At 40.5% G+C, this 19,072-nt stretch overlaps 1 protein-coding gene across 1 annotated transcript in view; it reads right to left on the bottom strand.

Annotated features, from left to right (window-relative positions):
- Positions 1 to 3,478: 3,478 nt before the first annotated feature.
- IVD (isovaleryl-CoA dehydrogenase) overlaps positions 3,479 to 19,072 on the bottom strand; it is a 33,420-nt gene continuing 17,826 nt past the window's right edge. Inside the window, exons 6-12 of the mRNA XM_081934715.1 lie at positions 18,299 to 18,435; positions 16,474 to 16,570; positions 10,876 to 10,969; positions 8,888 to 8,969; positions 7,963 to 8,067; positions 5,205 to 5,277; positions 3,479 to 4,077 (exon numbers count right to left, since the gene is read on the bottom strand). Coding sequence (XP_081790841.1) covers positions 3,944 to 4,077; positions 5,205 to 5,277; positions 7,963 to 8,067; positions 8,888 to 8,969; positions 10,876 to 10,969; positions 16,474 to 16,570; positions 18,299 to 18,435 — 722 coding nt within the window. The 3' untranslated portion in view covers positions 3,479 to 3,943. The remainder of the gene's footprint in view (positions 4,078 to 5,204; positions 5,278 to 7,962; positions 8,068 to 8,887; positions 8,970 to 10,875; positions 10,970 to 16,473; positions 16,571 to 18,298; positions 18,436 to 19,072) is intronic.

Below are 19,072 nucleotides of genomic sequence, written 5' to 3'. Positions count from 1 at the left end.
TACACTGAAGTGACATGTCTCCCCAAACTTTCTGCATAGTGATTCCTCAGAAAAGATATTGTGTGATATTCTCAAGCTACAGTCATAGCAAGCACTCTGCTCTAAAGAACAACCCTGCTCTTGCAAAAATTGGGTAAGAACCACAACCTGTGCCTGCCAGTTGTCATTTAAAAATGTGCACATACTACAGAAGAAATTCCATAAAAACAGATGCTTCATTAAATAAAGCACATTAGATTCCATTACATTATTGAAATCAGTTTTCGTAATAGGGAAAACGTGTGCACTCTAAAATTCTAAATAATTCTTTAAATAGGTCTCCCGTGAATAAAATAAAATGCTAGTCTAAATATGGTTCTTAGTTGTTGGGTTTTTTTTCTTTAATTGAGAGAGAATGGATTGTCCATCCAACCTTGAAGTACCAAATATTTGGTATGTCGGGAGTCATACAAGATTGTCATTTGGACAACTATAGTTGCTATCATGAGCAAAACAAAGCACAGCTTGCCTTACAAGGTTAGGATCCGCCTGCTACTTTTGAAACTATAATTGCATGCTTTAGGTGAAACAATTAAAAGCTCTTGTAGGACAAGGTATTAGATTAAATGGTGGGCAGACAATATTCTACCCCCTTTTTGATTTAGGACTTTTCGATCTCACATTTCTATAGTAGAATCAAAACTATGAGTTATATGTAGGTGTGTATTTTTTTAGTTGATAAAATTATACCAATATAAACTGGTTGGTTAGACAGTGTCCTAAATACTAAGTTTATGATCAGTTTGTGAAGTACATAATTCATAGATGAATTCTGGTAGCTCATGGATCACTTTTATCTGCTGGCACTACAGTATATTTTGGAAAACTGATTCAGAATCCTGTTTAAGGACTTTAACGCTATACTAAATTACAAGTAAGGAATTCATTCATGTTACAGGCTATAAACTTTGCCTCTGAACTAGCAAATAACCCAACATCAGCCTGCACCTGAAAATGCATTTATAACCCAACAGACCTGCTGCATGATGTGGTATAACATCAGGTATAAAATTAAAAAAATATTAAACACAGTACAGGACGTTCTCAACTCCCTATGCCCCTTCCTATAATTTTGAATGCAATTATTATGGAGTATTATGTGAAGTATGACACAGATTAACCCAGTCTATTTATACATTTGCAGCCAGAGCTGCAAATGCTGCAACATTGGTGCCCACACGTCTGCCCAACATGTGCCAGAACATTTTGTGCCCGTATAGGCCTTAATAGCCACCCAAGGACACATCCTGGACAGCCCACAACCTGTTAGATGTCACGGTCCTCTTCGAATTGATGAACATTTATTCTAAAATTGGTTGCTCTATAACAAATAGCTTTCAGGATAATGTACAAGAAAATCAGAAGCCAAACTTCAAATCCATAGAATAAAAACAAAAGATCTAAACAATAAATTAAAAGGGATTGAGTTAAATGTATGAATATGCCACATATCCCTTGTAAAACAATGCAATAATGGAAACATTAATTTGATTTGATGTAATTTCAAACGATAGTTGAAATTCCACAGGAACTTAAGGTTTCAAAATCTGCCCAATATTCCAATACCTTTTAATGGTTGTAAGACAATATTGAAGGAAGAGTTACTATAGCTAAAAAGGTACATCTTTTGCAGTGGTAGGTGGCTCCTGGTTTGGCCGAATCGACAGGAGGCCCCGCCCACCTGCTTCTGCACATGTGCAGAAGCGTTGCGTGCGCTCATGTGCACAGGAGCAAGCCCAAAACAGGAGTAAAAATATTTGCAACCCACCACTGATCTTTTGCCTCCACCGGATGAGGGAGGGTTCAAGCCAGGAGTGGAATTCTACCTGTTTGGACGAACCAGTAGCTCTGAAGAGTAGCTGGGAGCGAAGCGGTTTGCTCCCACTATCAAGTGGGCCCGTCTGCCCCTGTGCTTTACCTACTTTTGTCTTCTCAGTTTAGTCACGCGGCAGAGTGGATTGCTGCGCCTCAGCTGTTTTCCTTCCCAAGCAGTAATCCGGAAGGTAAGTCTTCTCTAAACTGTGCACATGTGCACAGTGCCCACAGCACTCTCTGAGAGAATTGGTTGTGAAACTGGTAGGATCCCAACCCTGGTTCAAGCTTTTATTTATGATCATATAAGGTACATGAATGTAGAATGTTTTACCCACTTTCTGCTAGAGGAAACAGACATGCTAACAGTTGATGCATAAACAGAGAAGCAACAACTTTGTTTTATAATTGTTTATTAATACTAATGATCTTACAAAGCTACTAATTAACCAGCAATTTCCCCATGTTTTACTACAGCAAAAGCAGCTTAAAAGAATAGAACGAACCCTCAAAATGCTCTTTATAGTGATGTATGAAAAATCTCATAAGATTGATTAAATGCTTTTTAATAATGATTTCCCCCCCATAACTTTAGATACCATGTGGCAAGTTTTGGAACCAAGTTCCAGCTTGATTTGAATTATTAATAATCGCTTGCTTGATTGGCTGTATTAATTACAGTAGTTCAATAGAAGTGATAAAATTATATTACAATAACACTTCATGATCTTTAAGAAAAAATATTGTAATTGATTTTTGAGCTCAACACATAGGAGAAAGTTACACTGTTGCATTTTAAAACTTCATTTCTACACTGAGTAATTGCTTCCATGCCACATATTTAATATTTGAAAAAGATGAAGCCAAAGTTCACAGGCTAATTAATGTGTGATACGGAAAAACCGTAATTGGATTGTTGTGGAATATATATGTGCTGCGATTTAAAAGAGGAGTACTGTGTTGGAAGTTCTCATCTTCAAATGTAATACTTCCTTTTAAAAATTAACATTTTCAGGAATCCTATATGCAGACTGAAATATATAATTTTTCCATTGAGATTTTCAAATGCATTTTTAAGTCAGGCACTGATTTCTGGAATGTAGAATTAATTCAATTGTGTGGATTGCACTGCAATCAAAAATAGAAGCAACAGTCCTTTTTTATTTACAACTTAGTTAAGAAGAAAAAATTGGATATGGGTATTTTTAAAAAATGTATACTCTATGCTGCTGGTTTCGGTCAAAGATGACTCCTGAATTTGGAAAAAGAATTACCAGTTTTTCCCCCCCTCTGGTCAGACTGGCTGTGTTGTCATGGAATTTTTGCAACACCTTCTTGAGTTTAATATAGATTTTTCTTGCCTGTTCCACAGAAACTCTGGCATAGCACAAAACATTTGGTCCTTTTCCTACTTGCAGTATATCCTGTGTTAATCAAGGGGAAATTTTCAAGAGAACCAACAATCTCTCAGTGAAGCATCTGCCTAATATTTTAATTGCTCCTGGAGTGATAGTGACACTCTGACACAAATCAAACCTGAAATGGCAGTCTATCAATAACTGCAAGCTTCATGTGGTGATAATACACTTCAGTTAACACTGAGACAGAATACACAGAAATACATACCTCACGTTTTAACAATGTTTTAATAATAGCCTCTTTAATATTCAAATAGACCTAAAATTTCACAAAACCAGGTAATCAAAGTTCTCCATGCATTCTGATAGCATTTTTGGAAATAGGATGCATTAGAACTCCACTATTTCCATTCATAAAAATGACATGTCAGGTGGAAAAATGTAGTTCAGTGATTTTCGCACAGGCAACGTTTCAAACTGGATGAAATCTCAATCTTCTACAATAAGGCTTGATAGCAGCTATTCACATCTTCTACTTGAACTGCACATTTTGTTCCACTCTGTAACTGTTAACACTCACGTGTTCTTAAATTCAGCAGCATAATAATTTTAAAAAGGATAAATAGCGTGAATATCCTAGTATCCAGGTGCAGAACAACAGTTGTGCATGGTTAAAGATTTGGAAACAAAAGGCATCCTGGTTTGAAGTTCAAGTCTTCTTTACAACAGTCTTATTAAAGAAATGCAGCATTAAATGACCGACCAATTATTATTCTCCGAATCTCACTTGTCCCTGCCCCAATTTCATACAATTTAGCATCACGCAAAAAACGTCCCATGGGATAATCATTGATGTAGCCATTTCCCCCTGAAATGAAAGGAAAAGAGCTAAATGTTAAATGAGGGACAGAAATCCTGATGGAGGGTTAAAAGAGAAGCAGTTTGATCTAGTAGTTAAGGCATCAGGCTAGAAAGTGGAAGACCATAAAAGTGGAAGTTCCACCTTAGCCACAAAAGCCAAACCTTGGGCCAGTCACTTTCTCTCAATCCAACTCACTTCACCAGGTTGTTGTTGTGGCAAAAATAAGGAGGAAGGTGTATTGGGTATGTTTGCTGCCTTGAGTTATTTGTAAAAATAATAAAGGCAGGATACATACATACATACATACATACATACATACATACATACATACATACATACATACATACATACCAGGGACGTGCGGTCAGGGGAGGCAGAGCCTCACCGCTCTCATCATGAAAATAAAAAAAAGGGAAAAGGTGCTGAAGAGCCTTCTGCATATGTGGTCCAGGAATGGGACCACGTGTGCAGGAGGCTCCTCTAGCCTCAGCCTCCCTCCTGCACACGTGGTCCCATTCCCCACCTTCCTGAGTCAACATGAAGGGGACCACGAAGCGTGAGCCGCGGTCCCATGGAGCATACTCTGTGGTCCCCTTCATGTTGACTCAGGAGTCAGGAAGGAGGGGAATGGGACTACGTGTGCAGGAGGCTGAGGCAGCTTCAGCCTCCTGCACACGTGGTCCCATTCCCTGCCTTCCTGAGTCAATATGAAGGGGACCGCAGCTCGCGCTGATGACGTCACCAGCCTCACCAGCCATAAACCTCACCGCACGTCACTGATACATACATATCTTCGTATATATTTATATATCTTCGTATATATTTATATACTCAGATGCTACCTTAGGATTTGAACTGTTAAGTTTTTACCAATCTCAAACTGTGGGACTGGTAAATAGAAGATTAAATCTTAAATACTACTACTACTATTACTACTACTACTACTACTACTACTGTATTCATATGCAAAGAAACCTTGCATGCTAATTAATATTAAGTTCACTTGAAAATAAAATAAAATTATAAGATATAGTGGTAATCAGTAAAGGTGAGATGGAAGTAGCTATATAATGACATGCAAACTTTTAATTAGTTGGTCTCCTAGTGGAACAGTCAGCTATTTTGGCTCTTACCCAAACACTGGATTCCATCCAAAGCAACTTGAGTAGCACATTCTGCTGAATAGAGGATCACACCTGCACAGTCCTGAAGAAGAAGACAAGATCACTTGCACTGAAATACAGGTGAAACTTGAAAAATTAGAATATCGTGCAAAAGTTCATTTATTTCAGTAATGCAACTTAAAAGGTGAAACTAATATATGAGATAAGATTCATAACAAAAGATTCATAAACCCCAAATCCACCATCTCAGAAAATTAGAATATTACATGCAATCAATAAAACAAGGATTGTACATAGAACAATATCGGGCCGCTGTAAAGTATAAGCATGCATATGTACTCAGTACTTGGTTTGGGCCCCTTTTGCAGCAATTACTGCCTCAATGCGGCGTGGCATGGAAGCTATCAGCCTGTGGCATTTTTGCATCTCATTTGGAAACCAAGGACCCAGAGTATGGAGGAAGAATGGAGAGGCCAATCAAACACAGTAATCCCACGGTCGTTGAACCAGGTTTTGGTGCTTTTGGCAAAAGTTGCTCTCATCAGAAAAGAGGACTTTGGAACACTGAGCAACAGGACTTTGGACCACTGTGCTTCATTAAGACCAGGGTCAACGCAGCTGTCTACCAGGAGATTTTGGAGCACTTCATGCTTCCTTCCGCAGACGAGCTTTATGGGGATGCTGACTCATTTTCCAGCTGCCCACACTGCCAAAAGCACCAAAACCTGGTTCAATGACTGTGGGATTACTGTGCTTGATTGGCCAGCAAACTTGCCTGACCTGAACCCCATAGAGAATCTATGGGGCGTTGCCAAGAGAAAGATGAGAGACATGAGACCGAACAATGCAGAAGAGCTGAAGGCCGCTATTGAAGCATCCTGGTCTTCCATAACACCTCAGCAGTGCCACAGGCTGATAGCTTCCATGCCACACCGCATTGAGGCAGTAATTGCTGCAAAAGGGGCCCAAACCAAGTACTGAGTACATATGCATGCTCATAATTTTCAGAGGTTTGATATGTTCTATGTACAATCCTTGTTTTATTGATTGCATGTAATATTCTAATTTTCTGAGATGGTGGATTTGGGGTTTTCATGAGCTGTACGCCATAATCATCACAATTATGACAAATCACGGCTTGAACTATCTTGCTTTGCGTGTAATGAATCTTATCTATTAGTTTCACTTTTTAAGTTGCATTACTGAAATAAATGAACTTTTGCACGATATTCTAATTTTTCGAGTTTCACCTGTAGAAGGATGTGAAGCAATTCTAATTTGAAAAATAACCCGGCAGACTTGCATATTTATTTCCATGTCCCATTATAAATTTAAATACAGTATACATAATCATTATAGCAAAATGTATTGTTTTCTTATGAAAAAATTGTCATAGAGCTGAATTCCCCCCCCCCAAAAAAAGAAATGGCAGATAAAAGACAGCTCCGTGAAAAATGAAATCAATGACTGAGGCAAAAAACAAACTGCCAGTGAGTTGTCAGCCGTCCCAGATAAACCAGACAGGAAACACAAAATGAACTAAATATATTTCATTGCAAGACTACATTAAGAGAATTTTGTAAGTTTCAAAGTATAGACTTCCCACCGCTGCTTTTAACTGCTTGACACACTAGGGCAGGTTCTTCCTAAGTTTCCTTTTCTGATTGTTAAAGCCACTGAGGACTTCTGCCTGTCTCTTGTGATTGTTTCCTAGGGAGCGACCTCCACTCCTTCCGACAGAAGCTTAAGACCCACCTGTTCCAATTAGCTGGCTTAGCCGATTTATAGCTCCATCTTTCACCTCCTGGCAAACACCTTATTGTGAATTTTTAAGGGAATTTTAATCTTATTTGTATTTTAATTAAATATGGTACAGTATATTTTCTACCTCCTTCGTCTATGTCTATGTTTATGTATATGTATTCTATTTTGATATTTTGATATGTATATGGTTTTTAATAATGACTGTACACCGCCCCGAGTCCTGCTTAGGAAAGGGTGCGGTTTATAAATAAAAGTTTGATTGATTGATTGATTGAGCATCTCTTTCCCTGGTTTCTCAAGGTCATCCACTAATTCCATTACATGACAGAACTCAGAACTTTATCCAGAGAGCTCAAAGCTCTCTGAATAATTACAGGATGGGAGATTGGTCACAAGGGCTCCAGGTAGTCATGAGGAGCAAGGCAACAAGCTGTGGCAGGTTTTGAGCAAGGGAATAGCCATGTCGTTCATACCATGGTTACTGTCTTTTAAAGGACACTAAACTTACTACAGTGACTTCTTATGCTATACTACAAATAAATCTTTTGTAGATAGGTGAAAACATATTCCAGCAGTTAAAAGGGAAAGCAGGATATTTAAAATATGTTATACTTTTTGTGTCTGAATTTCCAGTAGTACTAAATCTTAACAATACTCCTGGCAAAACAAAATACAGAAGAAGTTGTGTGGAAATTAAAAATATATATTTTATAAGTAGGCTCACAGTCTGGGAAACTCAGTATGTGATTTGGATGGGTAAAAGAAGTGGTTATTATTTTGAACAGATAATCCATTTAGTAATTACTGAATCAAACACTAAATTGTTTTGCTTTCCCCCCCCCCAAAAAAATATCTGATTTTCTGATAAGTTGCAGTGTTATGAATTTTATGCTTTGTGTGCTTTTATTGTTTTTCAGTTTCAGTGCTAAATAGAAAAGAATAGAATAGAAAAGCTAAAATAAAAATAAAATTAAAACAGCACAATATTCTCCTGCAAACTCACCTTTGCATTGATGTGTCCTTGGTCACACGCCTTTGCTACATTATATACATACTGCCGGCATGCCATCAATCGGGTGTACATATCAGCCATTTTACTCTGCATCAACTATATACAGCAGCACAAAAAAGTGAATAAAGCAAAATGTTTGAAGTTATTTTCAAATGTTATGTCTAAAAACCTGTACTATATTGGCTTCCATTCCTGAACATCGCTATAGTCAGACTTATAATAGCAGTAAAGAAAAAAAGAATTAAAAATATGTTTCATTATTGGTATATAGAAGACATAAGTAACATGCATTTCCAGCTGCTGTCCACAAATCAAAGTGCAAAGTGAAATAGAAGCAAGAACTACTTTTGTTGGATTAGCAAGCCTTAGTGAAATGTCACTGGAAGAACAGTTATTACCGGAGGAAAATGGTGATAACAGTAATTGGATGAAATCCAACATCCCTTGAATCACAGTAGCCTTTATACTGCCAAAGTACTTTGAAAATCCAAATCCTACTTCTTCTCTAAAAGGGAGCTGCAAACTAAAATAGTTATTTGTTTGTTAAATTTACATGGTCCCCAATTCCCAGCTATCCTGAGTAGTGAGTGTGTGGAAGCAATATGATGAGCAAATCTAATCCAAAAGTTGCTTCCCAAAGATACTACATTTCAATTTTAAGAATATCTCGATATTCTAGTAGTAAAATGCCATATTCTCTCACTTTGAATCACCCAGCAATTGAAGTAAGGGGGAAAGTACAATGGTTATACAATTTTGTCTCTTAGAATGCAAATATCAACGTAACTAGGGTAGAAACAATTAAAAGCCAATTAATCCAAAATCTATTTAGTACAGTTCTTATTGATGATCAGATAGTAGCCAACTATTGAATTCTTCCCTGAAAGTTAATTGGTGTCACTTTCATTATGCTTACCTGGAAGTGGCCAATTTTCTCCCCAAATGCTTCCCTGATATGCAGATACGGAACAGCGTGGTCTAGCACTGCCTGCATGATTCTGCAAGGGAAACAAATGCACTAAAATTGATTTTATGAATGTATACCATATCTCTGAAAAGGTGGCCCATAAAAATTCAATGAAAAACGTAAGTGAATCCAGAAAACCATGAAACTAGCAGTAGAAAGTGATTAAAAGAAATTGACCAAATATTAAGAAATGCCTTGAACCTACTATACCCACTTAAGCATTTCAGTAAAATAGTATATTCTGGAAAAGGAAGAATTGTAAGTATGCAAAACTGTGTTGGTCCATTTTGAAAGTGTAGTGATTGTAACAGGACGGAGGTATTAGGATAACCTTTACCTCATTAAAATTAAAAAAGAAAAGCAAGTAGCTCATGTTGGGAAAGTCTTCTGAATCAGATTATAAAACAAAAGACTAAAACGTACAGTTATTTCACTAGATAGTATGCCCCTTCTTTCCTATAATTAGCTAATAATGTATTAAATTAGCAAACTTTCAATTTCCTCAGGATAAATTAGGGGAATTGAAAACAGAAAGAGGAATAGAAACGTGTGTGTTGGGAAGGATGAGGGGAATCTTAATAATGATATTTGATTTCAAATAATTAACGTTTTTATCATTGAAACTTAATATAAAATATTTCAAGTAATTAAAAAAGATTATGAAGTTGGAACCAAAGAATATTTCTATATCTGCTAAGTAAGCATCATTAAAAACTCATTTTATTCTTAAAACTATTATGCAAACTTGAAAAATGCAACACAAAGTAATTTTTCAAAAATGAGACAAAACAAATGCTGGGGGGCAAGGTGGAGGAGGAGGGGGGGAAATTATAGCTTCCAGCCTCTCTATATAATGGTTCATTAGAAGACTTGGTCTCTTGTGGTTTTCATTCTACTCATGGAATTCTGAACTGCAGTATTACTGTCTTATGATTCGCTGGTTAGGCAGCAAGAAATGATGGTAGGCTGCATTACTCTGCAGATAAGAATAAATTGGATTAACCTTATCTTATTCAAATCTCACCCAAATGCTGTGTTATGGTGTCTTGTGCAGGGTTCTTTGAAAGCATAAAGATATCAAGCACTGGAAACAGTGCTCTGTATTCTGCAGCTGGGTTTTAAAAAGTTTAAACATCACTTTTAATATCTTATGTTAGGGTTCCACCTGCATACTGCCTGCGGTCGCTCTGGTATCCTCTTCCCTGAACACCCTTATTTTGGTGTTCAGGTTATGCTGCCAAAGTTCAGCAGAAAAGAGGCTAATCATTTGGCAGAAAGATTTTTTTCTTTCAAATCAAACAGTAATGTAACGGCACAAGTCTCTTTATTCAAACCTTTAAAAATAATACTTGGAAATGACAATGTCATTTTGGTGGAAACTCACTCTGGTGATGATCATTTCATTACTTCATACTGTTCTGTAACCCTCAGAATATTAAATGTAAAATGCAGCCCTTCAATGTTGTCAGTCTCCTTAAAAAGTAATGCACAGTATTTATGGGCAATTCATGAACTGAACCTCCCCTCAAATTATTACAAAGACAGACATTCTATGCTGACAGGTGGGCAATAACCAGTAATGGTACAATTATCTCAGCCACTGTTTTCATGTGTCTTAATAGCAAAAAGAACAACTACACTTGTAAAGTCATTGCTTTGAATAAATCACCTCAAAGCAAATCTTGAAGGCTCCTTTGCTCCTGGAGACAATTGTGAGGGGAGGGGGAGCAACTGTGGGTTAGTATAAAGAGGTTGCTTAAAAATAATTTTAAAGATAAGAAAACTTAATGTAAGAAAAGCAAGTAAAAAACTAATTGAAATGCAGGAATAATTTCTCATCTGAATAATACCTTTACATAAGGAATTATTACCACCAGCTGAGAGAACTGATGAAGTATCACAATGTTCTCAGAATAATAAAATAAACTCATATTTACCCCAGTGGTCCACCACACAGAATGAGTCTCTCTAGATCCAAGCCACTCATCAACACATAGACTCCTTTACTTAATTGTCCCAATACATTCTTAGCTTTAAGAGACAAAGAGAAGTTGGTCACTTGTATAACTTCAACACTGGTTCAGATAAAGAAATGCACCATATGCACAGCAGTATATGATATAGAGAGAATTACATTTTTAACCAATACTATTGTTTAGTAACAAAGAAAAAGTACTGTTACAAACCCACTTTCCTACATATCTTGACAAAAAATAATTAAATATGCACAACTTAAGATTTGATCTCAGTGTTATGGTGATAAAATCAAATTATCAATAAATTATCAATAATGGAAACCTGTTGTATCTGACAACAGTCAGTTCCAATATTAAAAACTACAGTACTAACAACCTGGTTTTAAAAACATACCAAAGAAAGCAGCAATAGTGAAGGAAATGTACCTTTACCCATTGTTTATGCTGATATACAACTGTGGAATCAAACACAAGGCTCAGCAATTGATGTTAGTGTGTGTGTGTGTGTGTGTGTGTGCGTGCGCACGCACGTGTGCCCACTGTTTGCCTAACTTAAATGTCATCCCCACCACCTTGTATAAATAAAAAAAAAGTTGCAAACTGTAGATAATGCAATTACACGGAGTGGGTGCATTCTTTGTGAAATATATAAAAAAGAGCAGTGTCTTAATTCCCTGAGGGAATCTCAGAGAATAACTTTGAATAAATATACCTCCAGCAGAATACAAGATGAGCTGTCTGAATCTGCTTTTGGCCTTTGCTATATGGCCTAAACATATAATTCTGTGGCTGTTTATGGAGCTGAAAGGAGCCTGTGTTACACCCACTAGAGTATATGTGACACAAAGCCATGTGTGACAGAGTTGTATTTCTAAAATACATTTTGATCCAAGTGAAAGAACTCAGAAAATTACTGGAACAGGTCAACGTTGGACAACAATGGAAGTGACCCTGGAGATCAGGGAAGATTAACAAGAATACTGGCATTTAGCAGTACTGCTGTTTTCCACTGAGCTGAAAAATAGAATCCATTTTTTACAAAAAAGAAATGACAAGTTTTCAATTGTACCTAAAAAGATGGAAGCCAGGAATCTTTTTACTTTACTTTACTTTATTTAGATTTCTAGACCGCCCCCTCTCCCGAAAGGGACTCGGGGCGGTGTACAGTCAAATTAAAACACAAATACATAGGAATAAATATAAATACACAAATCTTAAATTAAATGAGGAGGTTAGAAGACTGTATCTTAAAGTAAAGCAGTTAAAACCTTAAAAACATCCCCAATTAAAACCCAAACCCAATTAAAATAAATCCCCGGGAGGTAAAACTAAGAGAGTGCCAGGCCAGCTGATTGAAACAGGTGAGTCTTTAACTTTTGACGGAAGGAACGGAGGTCGGTGGTGGTTCGAATGTCGGGGGGGAGGTCATTCCAGAGGGTTGGGCCCATCACAGAGAAGGACCTACTCCTAGGTGTCGCCCGCTGACACTGCCTAGCGGACGGCACCAGGAGGAGTCCCTCCCTGTGTGAGCGGATAGGTCGCAGGGACGTGTGTGGTAGGATGCGATCCTGCAGATAACTAGGTCCTATGCCATGGAGCGCTTTAAAGATGGTAATCAATACCTTGAAACGCACCCGAAAGGCCACAGGTAGCCAGTGCAGCTCGCGCAGGAGCGGTGTTACGTGGGAGTAACGTGTACTCCCCATGATAACCCGCGCGGCTGCATTCTGTACTAGCTGCAGTCTTCGGATGCGTCCCAAGGGAAGCCCCATGTAGAGGGCATTGCAGTAGTCCAGGCGAGACGTCACCAGCGCATGAGTGACTGTGCGCAGGGCACTCCGGTCCAGTAGGGGGCGCAATTGGCGCACCAGGCGAACCTGGTGGAACGCCCCCCTTGCCACGGCTGCCACATGGTCCTCCATTGACAGCCGAGCGTCAAGGAGGACGCCCAAATTCCGCGCCCGCTCCACAGGGGACAGTTGCTCGCCCCCTATGGCCAGCGATGGTGTCAGCTGGCTGAACCGAGGCGCCGGTACCCACAGCCACTCGGTCTTGGAGGGGTTGAGTTTGAGTCTGTTGTCCCCCATCCAGACCCCGACGGCTTCCAAACACCGGGACATCACTTCGATAGCCTCGTTGGGGTGGTTTGGGGTTGAAATGTACAGCTGAGTGTCATCAGCATACAGGTGGTACTCAACCCCAAAACCACGGATGATCTCACCCAGCGGCTTCACATATGCGTTGAACAGGAGAGGCGAGAGGACCGACCCCTGCGGCACCCCACAGGTGAGTGGCCTCAGGGACGACCTCTGCCCCCCTGTCAACACACATTGCTTCCGGTCGGAGAGGTAGGAGCCGAACCACCGCAAAACGGTGCCTCCGACTCCCATCCCCTCCAACCGGCGCAATAGGATACCATGGTCGATGGTATCAAAAGCCGCCGAGAGGTCTAATAGGACCAGGATAGAGGAACAACCCCTATCTCTGGCCCTCCAGAGATCATCAACCAACGCGACCAAGGCTGTCTCAGTGCTGTACCCAGGTCGGAAGCCGGACTGGCGTGGGTCTAGATAGTCGGATTCGTCCAGGTGTCGTGGAAACTGCTGCGCCACCACATTCTCAACAACCTTCGCCAAGAAGGGGAGGTTGGAGACTGGACGGTAATTAGCTAGCTCCATTGGGTCGAGCGAAGGTCTCTTGAGCAAGGGTCTCACCACCGCCTCTTTCAAGGCGGTTGGTAAGTAACCCTCACCCAATGAGGCGTTCACCAGGCCCAGAAGCCAGCCTCGTGTCACCTCCCAGGCTGCCAGTACCAGCCAGGAGGGGCACGGGTCCATTGAACATGTGGTGGGTCGCAGCCGTCCACGCAACCTGTCCAAATCCTCGGGGGCAACAGAGTCAAACTCCTCCCAGAATGGTCTCTCAAGACTCGCTGTTGACGGCTCGTCTGGTCCACTGACGGAGGTCCATCCGCTCCGGACCTGATCGATTTTGTCCTGAAGATATTCTCCAAACTCCTCTGCTCTTCCCTGTAAGGGTGTCTCTCGCGTCCCTTGCGATAAAAGGGAGCGGGTCACCCGAAACAGGGCGGCAGGGCGGTTATCCGCGGACGCAATAAGGGCAGCACAATGTCCACGCTTGGCCGCTCTTATTGCCACAAGGTAAGTCCGCAAATAGGCTCTTACCCGTGTTCGGTCAGATTCGGAGCGTGAGGACCTCCACCTGCTCTCTAGACGTCTCCTGTGGCGCTTCATCACCCGTAGCTCCTCAGTAAACCAAGGAGCCCGGGTGGGTCGATGCCGCAGGAGAGGTCGCAAAGGCGCAACCCGGTCCAAGGCCCCAGTCGTCGCCCTATTCCAGGCGATCACTAGGTCCTCGGAGCGGGAGCGGGACAAGGCTACAGGTATTGGCCCAAGCTCCGTCTGGAATCTATCCGATTCCATCAGGTGCCTGGGGCGGTACCAGCTTGTAGAGTCTGGTTCCGCCTCCTCGCGGTGGGGGATAGCGCCAGGGAAGTCCAGCCGGAGGGATGAGTGGTCTGACCATGACAAGGGCGTGATGACTAAGTCCCCTATTCCCAGATCACTCGTCCACTGTTCAGATACAAAAATGAGGTCCAGTGTGTGGCCCCCTTCGTGAGTGGGGCCCTGCACTAATTGGGTCAGGTCCATGGCCGTCATGGAAGCCATGAACTCCCGAGCCACCTCGGAAGCCGCTCCCGTTGACGGCAAGTTGAAGTCCCCCATGACCAAAAGTCTGGGAGTCTCAACTGCCATCGCTGAGATTAGCTCGAGGAGCTCGGGCAGGGCTGCTGATGCATAGCGAGGAGCCAAGTATACAATCAGCAAGCCCCACTGCCTCCCTGGGCCCCAGTTCACACCAAGGGACTCACACCCGGGTATCTGAGGGACAGTGAACTCCCTCGGCTCTAAACATTCCCGCATAACCACCGCCACCCCACCACCCTTACCCAGGGCCCGGGGCTGATGGAATGCCCGGAAACCTGGTGGGCACATTTCCACGAGGGGTAAACCACCCTCGTGGCCCAACCAGGTCTCCGTTATCCCTGCAAGGTCTAGCTCCCCCTCTGAGATCAACTCATTAATGAGGGGGGCCTTGTTGGTGACAGACCTTGCGTTGCAAAGCATCAGCCGCAGGCCCTGGCTCTGTAGCACCTGTCCACCTAGACTGCAGGGGTTGGTACAAGCGACCGGGCGTAGCCAGCAGCCACGGTCTCCCAACCGACCTTGGGATCTTCTTTTGTCCTCGCATCCCCCCCTCCCCGTGACCGTTGTAATCAAACAACCCTCTGTTGGAATAGCTTGTTCCCTCTCCCCCCCCACTCCGCTCACTTCCCTTCTAGACTCACGTGTTCGTCTGACACTGGCTTCCCTCCTGGCCTGGTTATCCCCCCCTCCCTTCCCAGAACCCCCTAAAAACAATATAAAACATTTAGCTAAAAAGCCCCTCAGCTTCCTCTTCTTCCACCTCTCGGGGTTCGCAAACCTCTACTTTACTGACAATAAAATCTGAAAAATAAGGTGCCATTTTCAAGAGTATAAAGATGGCCTCTCCTACAGTTCCTTATTAACAACATGTACAGTGAGCAAATGTGGGGAAAAATGATCCACAAAGAAAACCAAGGAAAAGATGTTTATTTCCTTCTCCTGAAATCTAATATAGGAAGTTAGAAACCTTGAACCCTATGCTGAATACTCATCAAGATAAAATGGGTGATGCTAACCGTGAGTGGTTTCTATTGAATGTTTTTAACATAAAGATGACAGGGGCACCTTAATTATTAATACTTTTAAAACTTACTCCGGTAGTTTTCATCAGGGAGATGGAGGCAAGACCCATGACAAAGAAATTTTATGTCTACATGGATGAATTAGAGGATAAGGAAATGGAATGGGAATAGGCAGGACTGCTGTGGAAATCAGGAGACAGAATGACTAGAATGGCCATAAATAAATTGTAGGCAGCATTTGTAAATTGTGGCTGCTTTAACATGTCTGGACTTCAATTCCCAGAATTCCCCAACCAGCAAATTGGCTGAGGAATTCTAGGACATCCAGACATCTTAAAGTGGCCAAAGTTGAGAAATACACCTGTATATCAGGGGTATCAAACTTGAGTCGTCACAACGTCATCACGTGATGTATCAGGACTTACCCCCCTTTACTAAACCTGGTGGGGGCGGGGCCAGCATATGATGCATCTGGCCCTTGGGCTGTGAGTTTGACACCCCTGCTGTAAATTGCGCATTGTTATCTTAAAGGTCAATAAATCATTGCTGGGTAAGTAATATGTCCAGAAAATGGAGTCTGCTTAAACAAACCATTGTTATTAGAAAAGAGAGGAGGAGAAGGGAAATGATGGAAGGAAAATGAAATTCAGAAGAAAAAAAAGAGGCTAAGTATAGAGAAACAATTGTTGACTTGATTTTTCAATTTTTTAAAAATATATAATTTAACATTCAGAAAGAGAAACCTAGGGAGAGAGAAACAGGGGAGTTGTCATTACAGCTGAAAGTAGCACAGCTACTGTGTTACTCACCAGGAACTTTGCAATCCTCAAAGATTAATTCACAGGTATTTGACCCTCTCATTCCCAGTTTATCCAGTTTTTGTGCTGTGCTAAAACCAGGCATATTCTGAAGAAAGGAGATAGAAAATGCACAAGGAAACCTTCTTCCATTAGAAGCTAGACTAAAACACAATTCTTAAAGCTTCCAACTGATTAGTCTGTACTGAATAGGAGCTAATCACAGAAATGACTCATGCAAAGTATATTAATGGCAACATGGTAAAGAAAGAGGTCTAACACCTACAGAGATAGCAAATCAGAGACCACAGGTCAACATACAAGTACCCAGTTCTTAACGTAAAGCCAAAAAAAGTTTCAAGTTTGAGTTCGTGTCACCCTTGCTCCAAACTCCAAGGTAACATAGGTTCTAAATAAATTAGGGTTGTTATATAATTTGAATATTTGGCAGGGAGTTAATCTGTCAGATTTTCATGAGATGTTTTACAATGGCTGTGAATGGTTTACTAGTGAGTGAAATCCAACCCTGTGCCAGAAGACAGTTTTGTAGCAGAATTTTTCCTTTTATTCTGCATAACAGCCTGTCCTCACTTAATTTTTTTTTTCTGAAAGATTTGAAACTGGGTTCATGGGTCTGATATGAAATGAAGGAATCTTGCTCCAGTTTTCTGATTTCTGATGTTCCATTCAATAAACTTGCCTTCTACTCATTCAATACTGGATCTTTACTATCTTAAAAAAATGTGAACGACAGAATATTTGTAAGAACATGAAATCTGTTTTCTTCTTTTCCACATTTATTGAGGTGACAACAATTAAACCTCCAAATATAATTGTTCCAAAAATGTAACATCTTCTTCAAGAAATGTGAAAGAAACTACAGACTCAGCCTATGCACAATCAAGTGGCTTTATGGGTATGGCATATTCTATTTACAGGTGAAACTCGAAAAATTAGAATATCATGCAAAAGTTCATTTATTTCAGTAATGCAACTTTAAACTTTTGCACGATATTCTAATTTTTCGAGTTTCACCTGTATATAGCCTTATATTAGTTTGGTAGAACCGAGTTTCCATATTTACTCTGTGCTCCTTAAACTGTAATTGTTTTGCAACTGCTGAAACATTTAAATATTTAGGTGGGGATGGTTATTGATTTCATTTTTTCCTTACTAGTTATTAAACTGTTTACAATATATAGTTGGCTGAGGCTTCAGGTGATTTACTAATTATGAATATGCATACTAAAAAATCATAATGGCTCAATCCCTTTAACAAGAATTTCCTATCAGATGTGACAAGATAGTTCTTAATTTACGCAAAGATGGACATGGGAATGACCGTAAAATTATTTTAAAATAAGAATGCCATCAAATAGGTTTATACTTTTTCTCACATCATCATGTAGCATATCCTGTTCCAGTTCAGAACCTCAGAGAAGAACTTCCTTGAGCTCACTGAAGTTAAACATCACAAGGTAAATTATTATTTTAAGGTGCTAATCTTGCCAGTTTAGAGCTGTTTTTATGTAACTCTTCTGACCATATGGACAGAGACAACTCTATCTCTGCCAACATTAACGTTGTTGCTCGGAGCACTCAAGGAAAGCCAGCAGAATGTCTGATCTGTTTCTTATGCAACATTGGCCACAGAAGATGGAACTGCTGGCCTCTATTTTGGAAACAATGTTCTTTCAATTGAGGAGCATGGCTTGTTTTATTTTCTAACAAATAAGTTCTTTCACATCTAGTTGAAAGTACATGATATCCATAAGCATGTGTAAAATAGTTTACATGGAACAAGAAAACAAGCATTTTTACAACCCTGGAAACATACCTTTTCCACAATGAATGCTGTTATACCGTGAGAAGCTGGAACAGCCGTGGGGTCTGTTTTAGCGTAAACAATTAGAACATCAGCATCTGGCCCATTTGTAATCCAAAATTTGTTCCCATTTAGAACAAAATAATCCCCTGGAAAGGAAAGATGAACGGATTAATTGTCTGGTTCACAAAACACTCAAAGTCAATGTATTTCCAGAAAGTCTAATACTTCCCAAGACAATTGAAATTCCCATAAATGTTTCTTCTCAAATTCTGGATACCTTTTGCTTTTATGTCTATGTCCATGAGATTTTTTTTATAGTTAGATGTAGATATATAACTTAGCTCTGTAGCTGGCTCTTTCCATAATCAGCTACCGTAGTTTTTCTTGAAAAAAAGGAGCAGAGTTGTCCTACGCTTGGGGTGTCCAAACTTGGCAACTTTAAGACTTGTGGACTTCAACTCCCAGAATTCCCCAGCCAGCTGGCTGGGGAATTCTGGGAGTTGAAGTCCACAAGTCTTAAAGTTGCCAAGTTTGGACACCCCTGTCCTACGCAAACAACACATTCTTCAAAGGCTTAGTCAGCTGGAAGGCTTGGCCCCCAGGTCAGTGCATCTCAAACAGTATGAAGTTATGACTCAATCATGCCGCCATTCAGTATTTTATTTTTCACCTCACAACTCTGCTCCACACAATTTTTGCTTCAAGTGGTTGAAACAATCAGAAACTTGTGTTCTCTGTGTTCCCCAGGCCTGCCAATAAACCCAATCCTCAAATCTGAAGCAA

The sequence above is a fragment of the Natrix helvetica genome (assembly GCF_964273705.1).
Source record: "Natrix helvetica genome assembly, chromosome: 1".
Lineage (NCBI taxonomy): Eukaryota > Metazoa > Chordata > Lepidosauria > Squamata > Natricidae > Natrix > Natrix helvetica.
The sequence above is the reverse complement of the archived record's forward strand: the minus strand, read 5'-3'. Positions and strand labels throughout refer to the sequence as shown.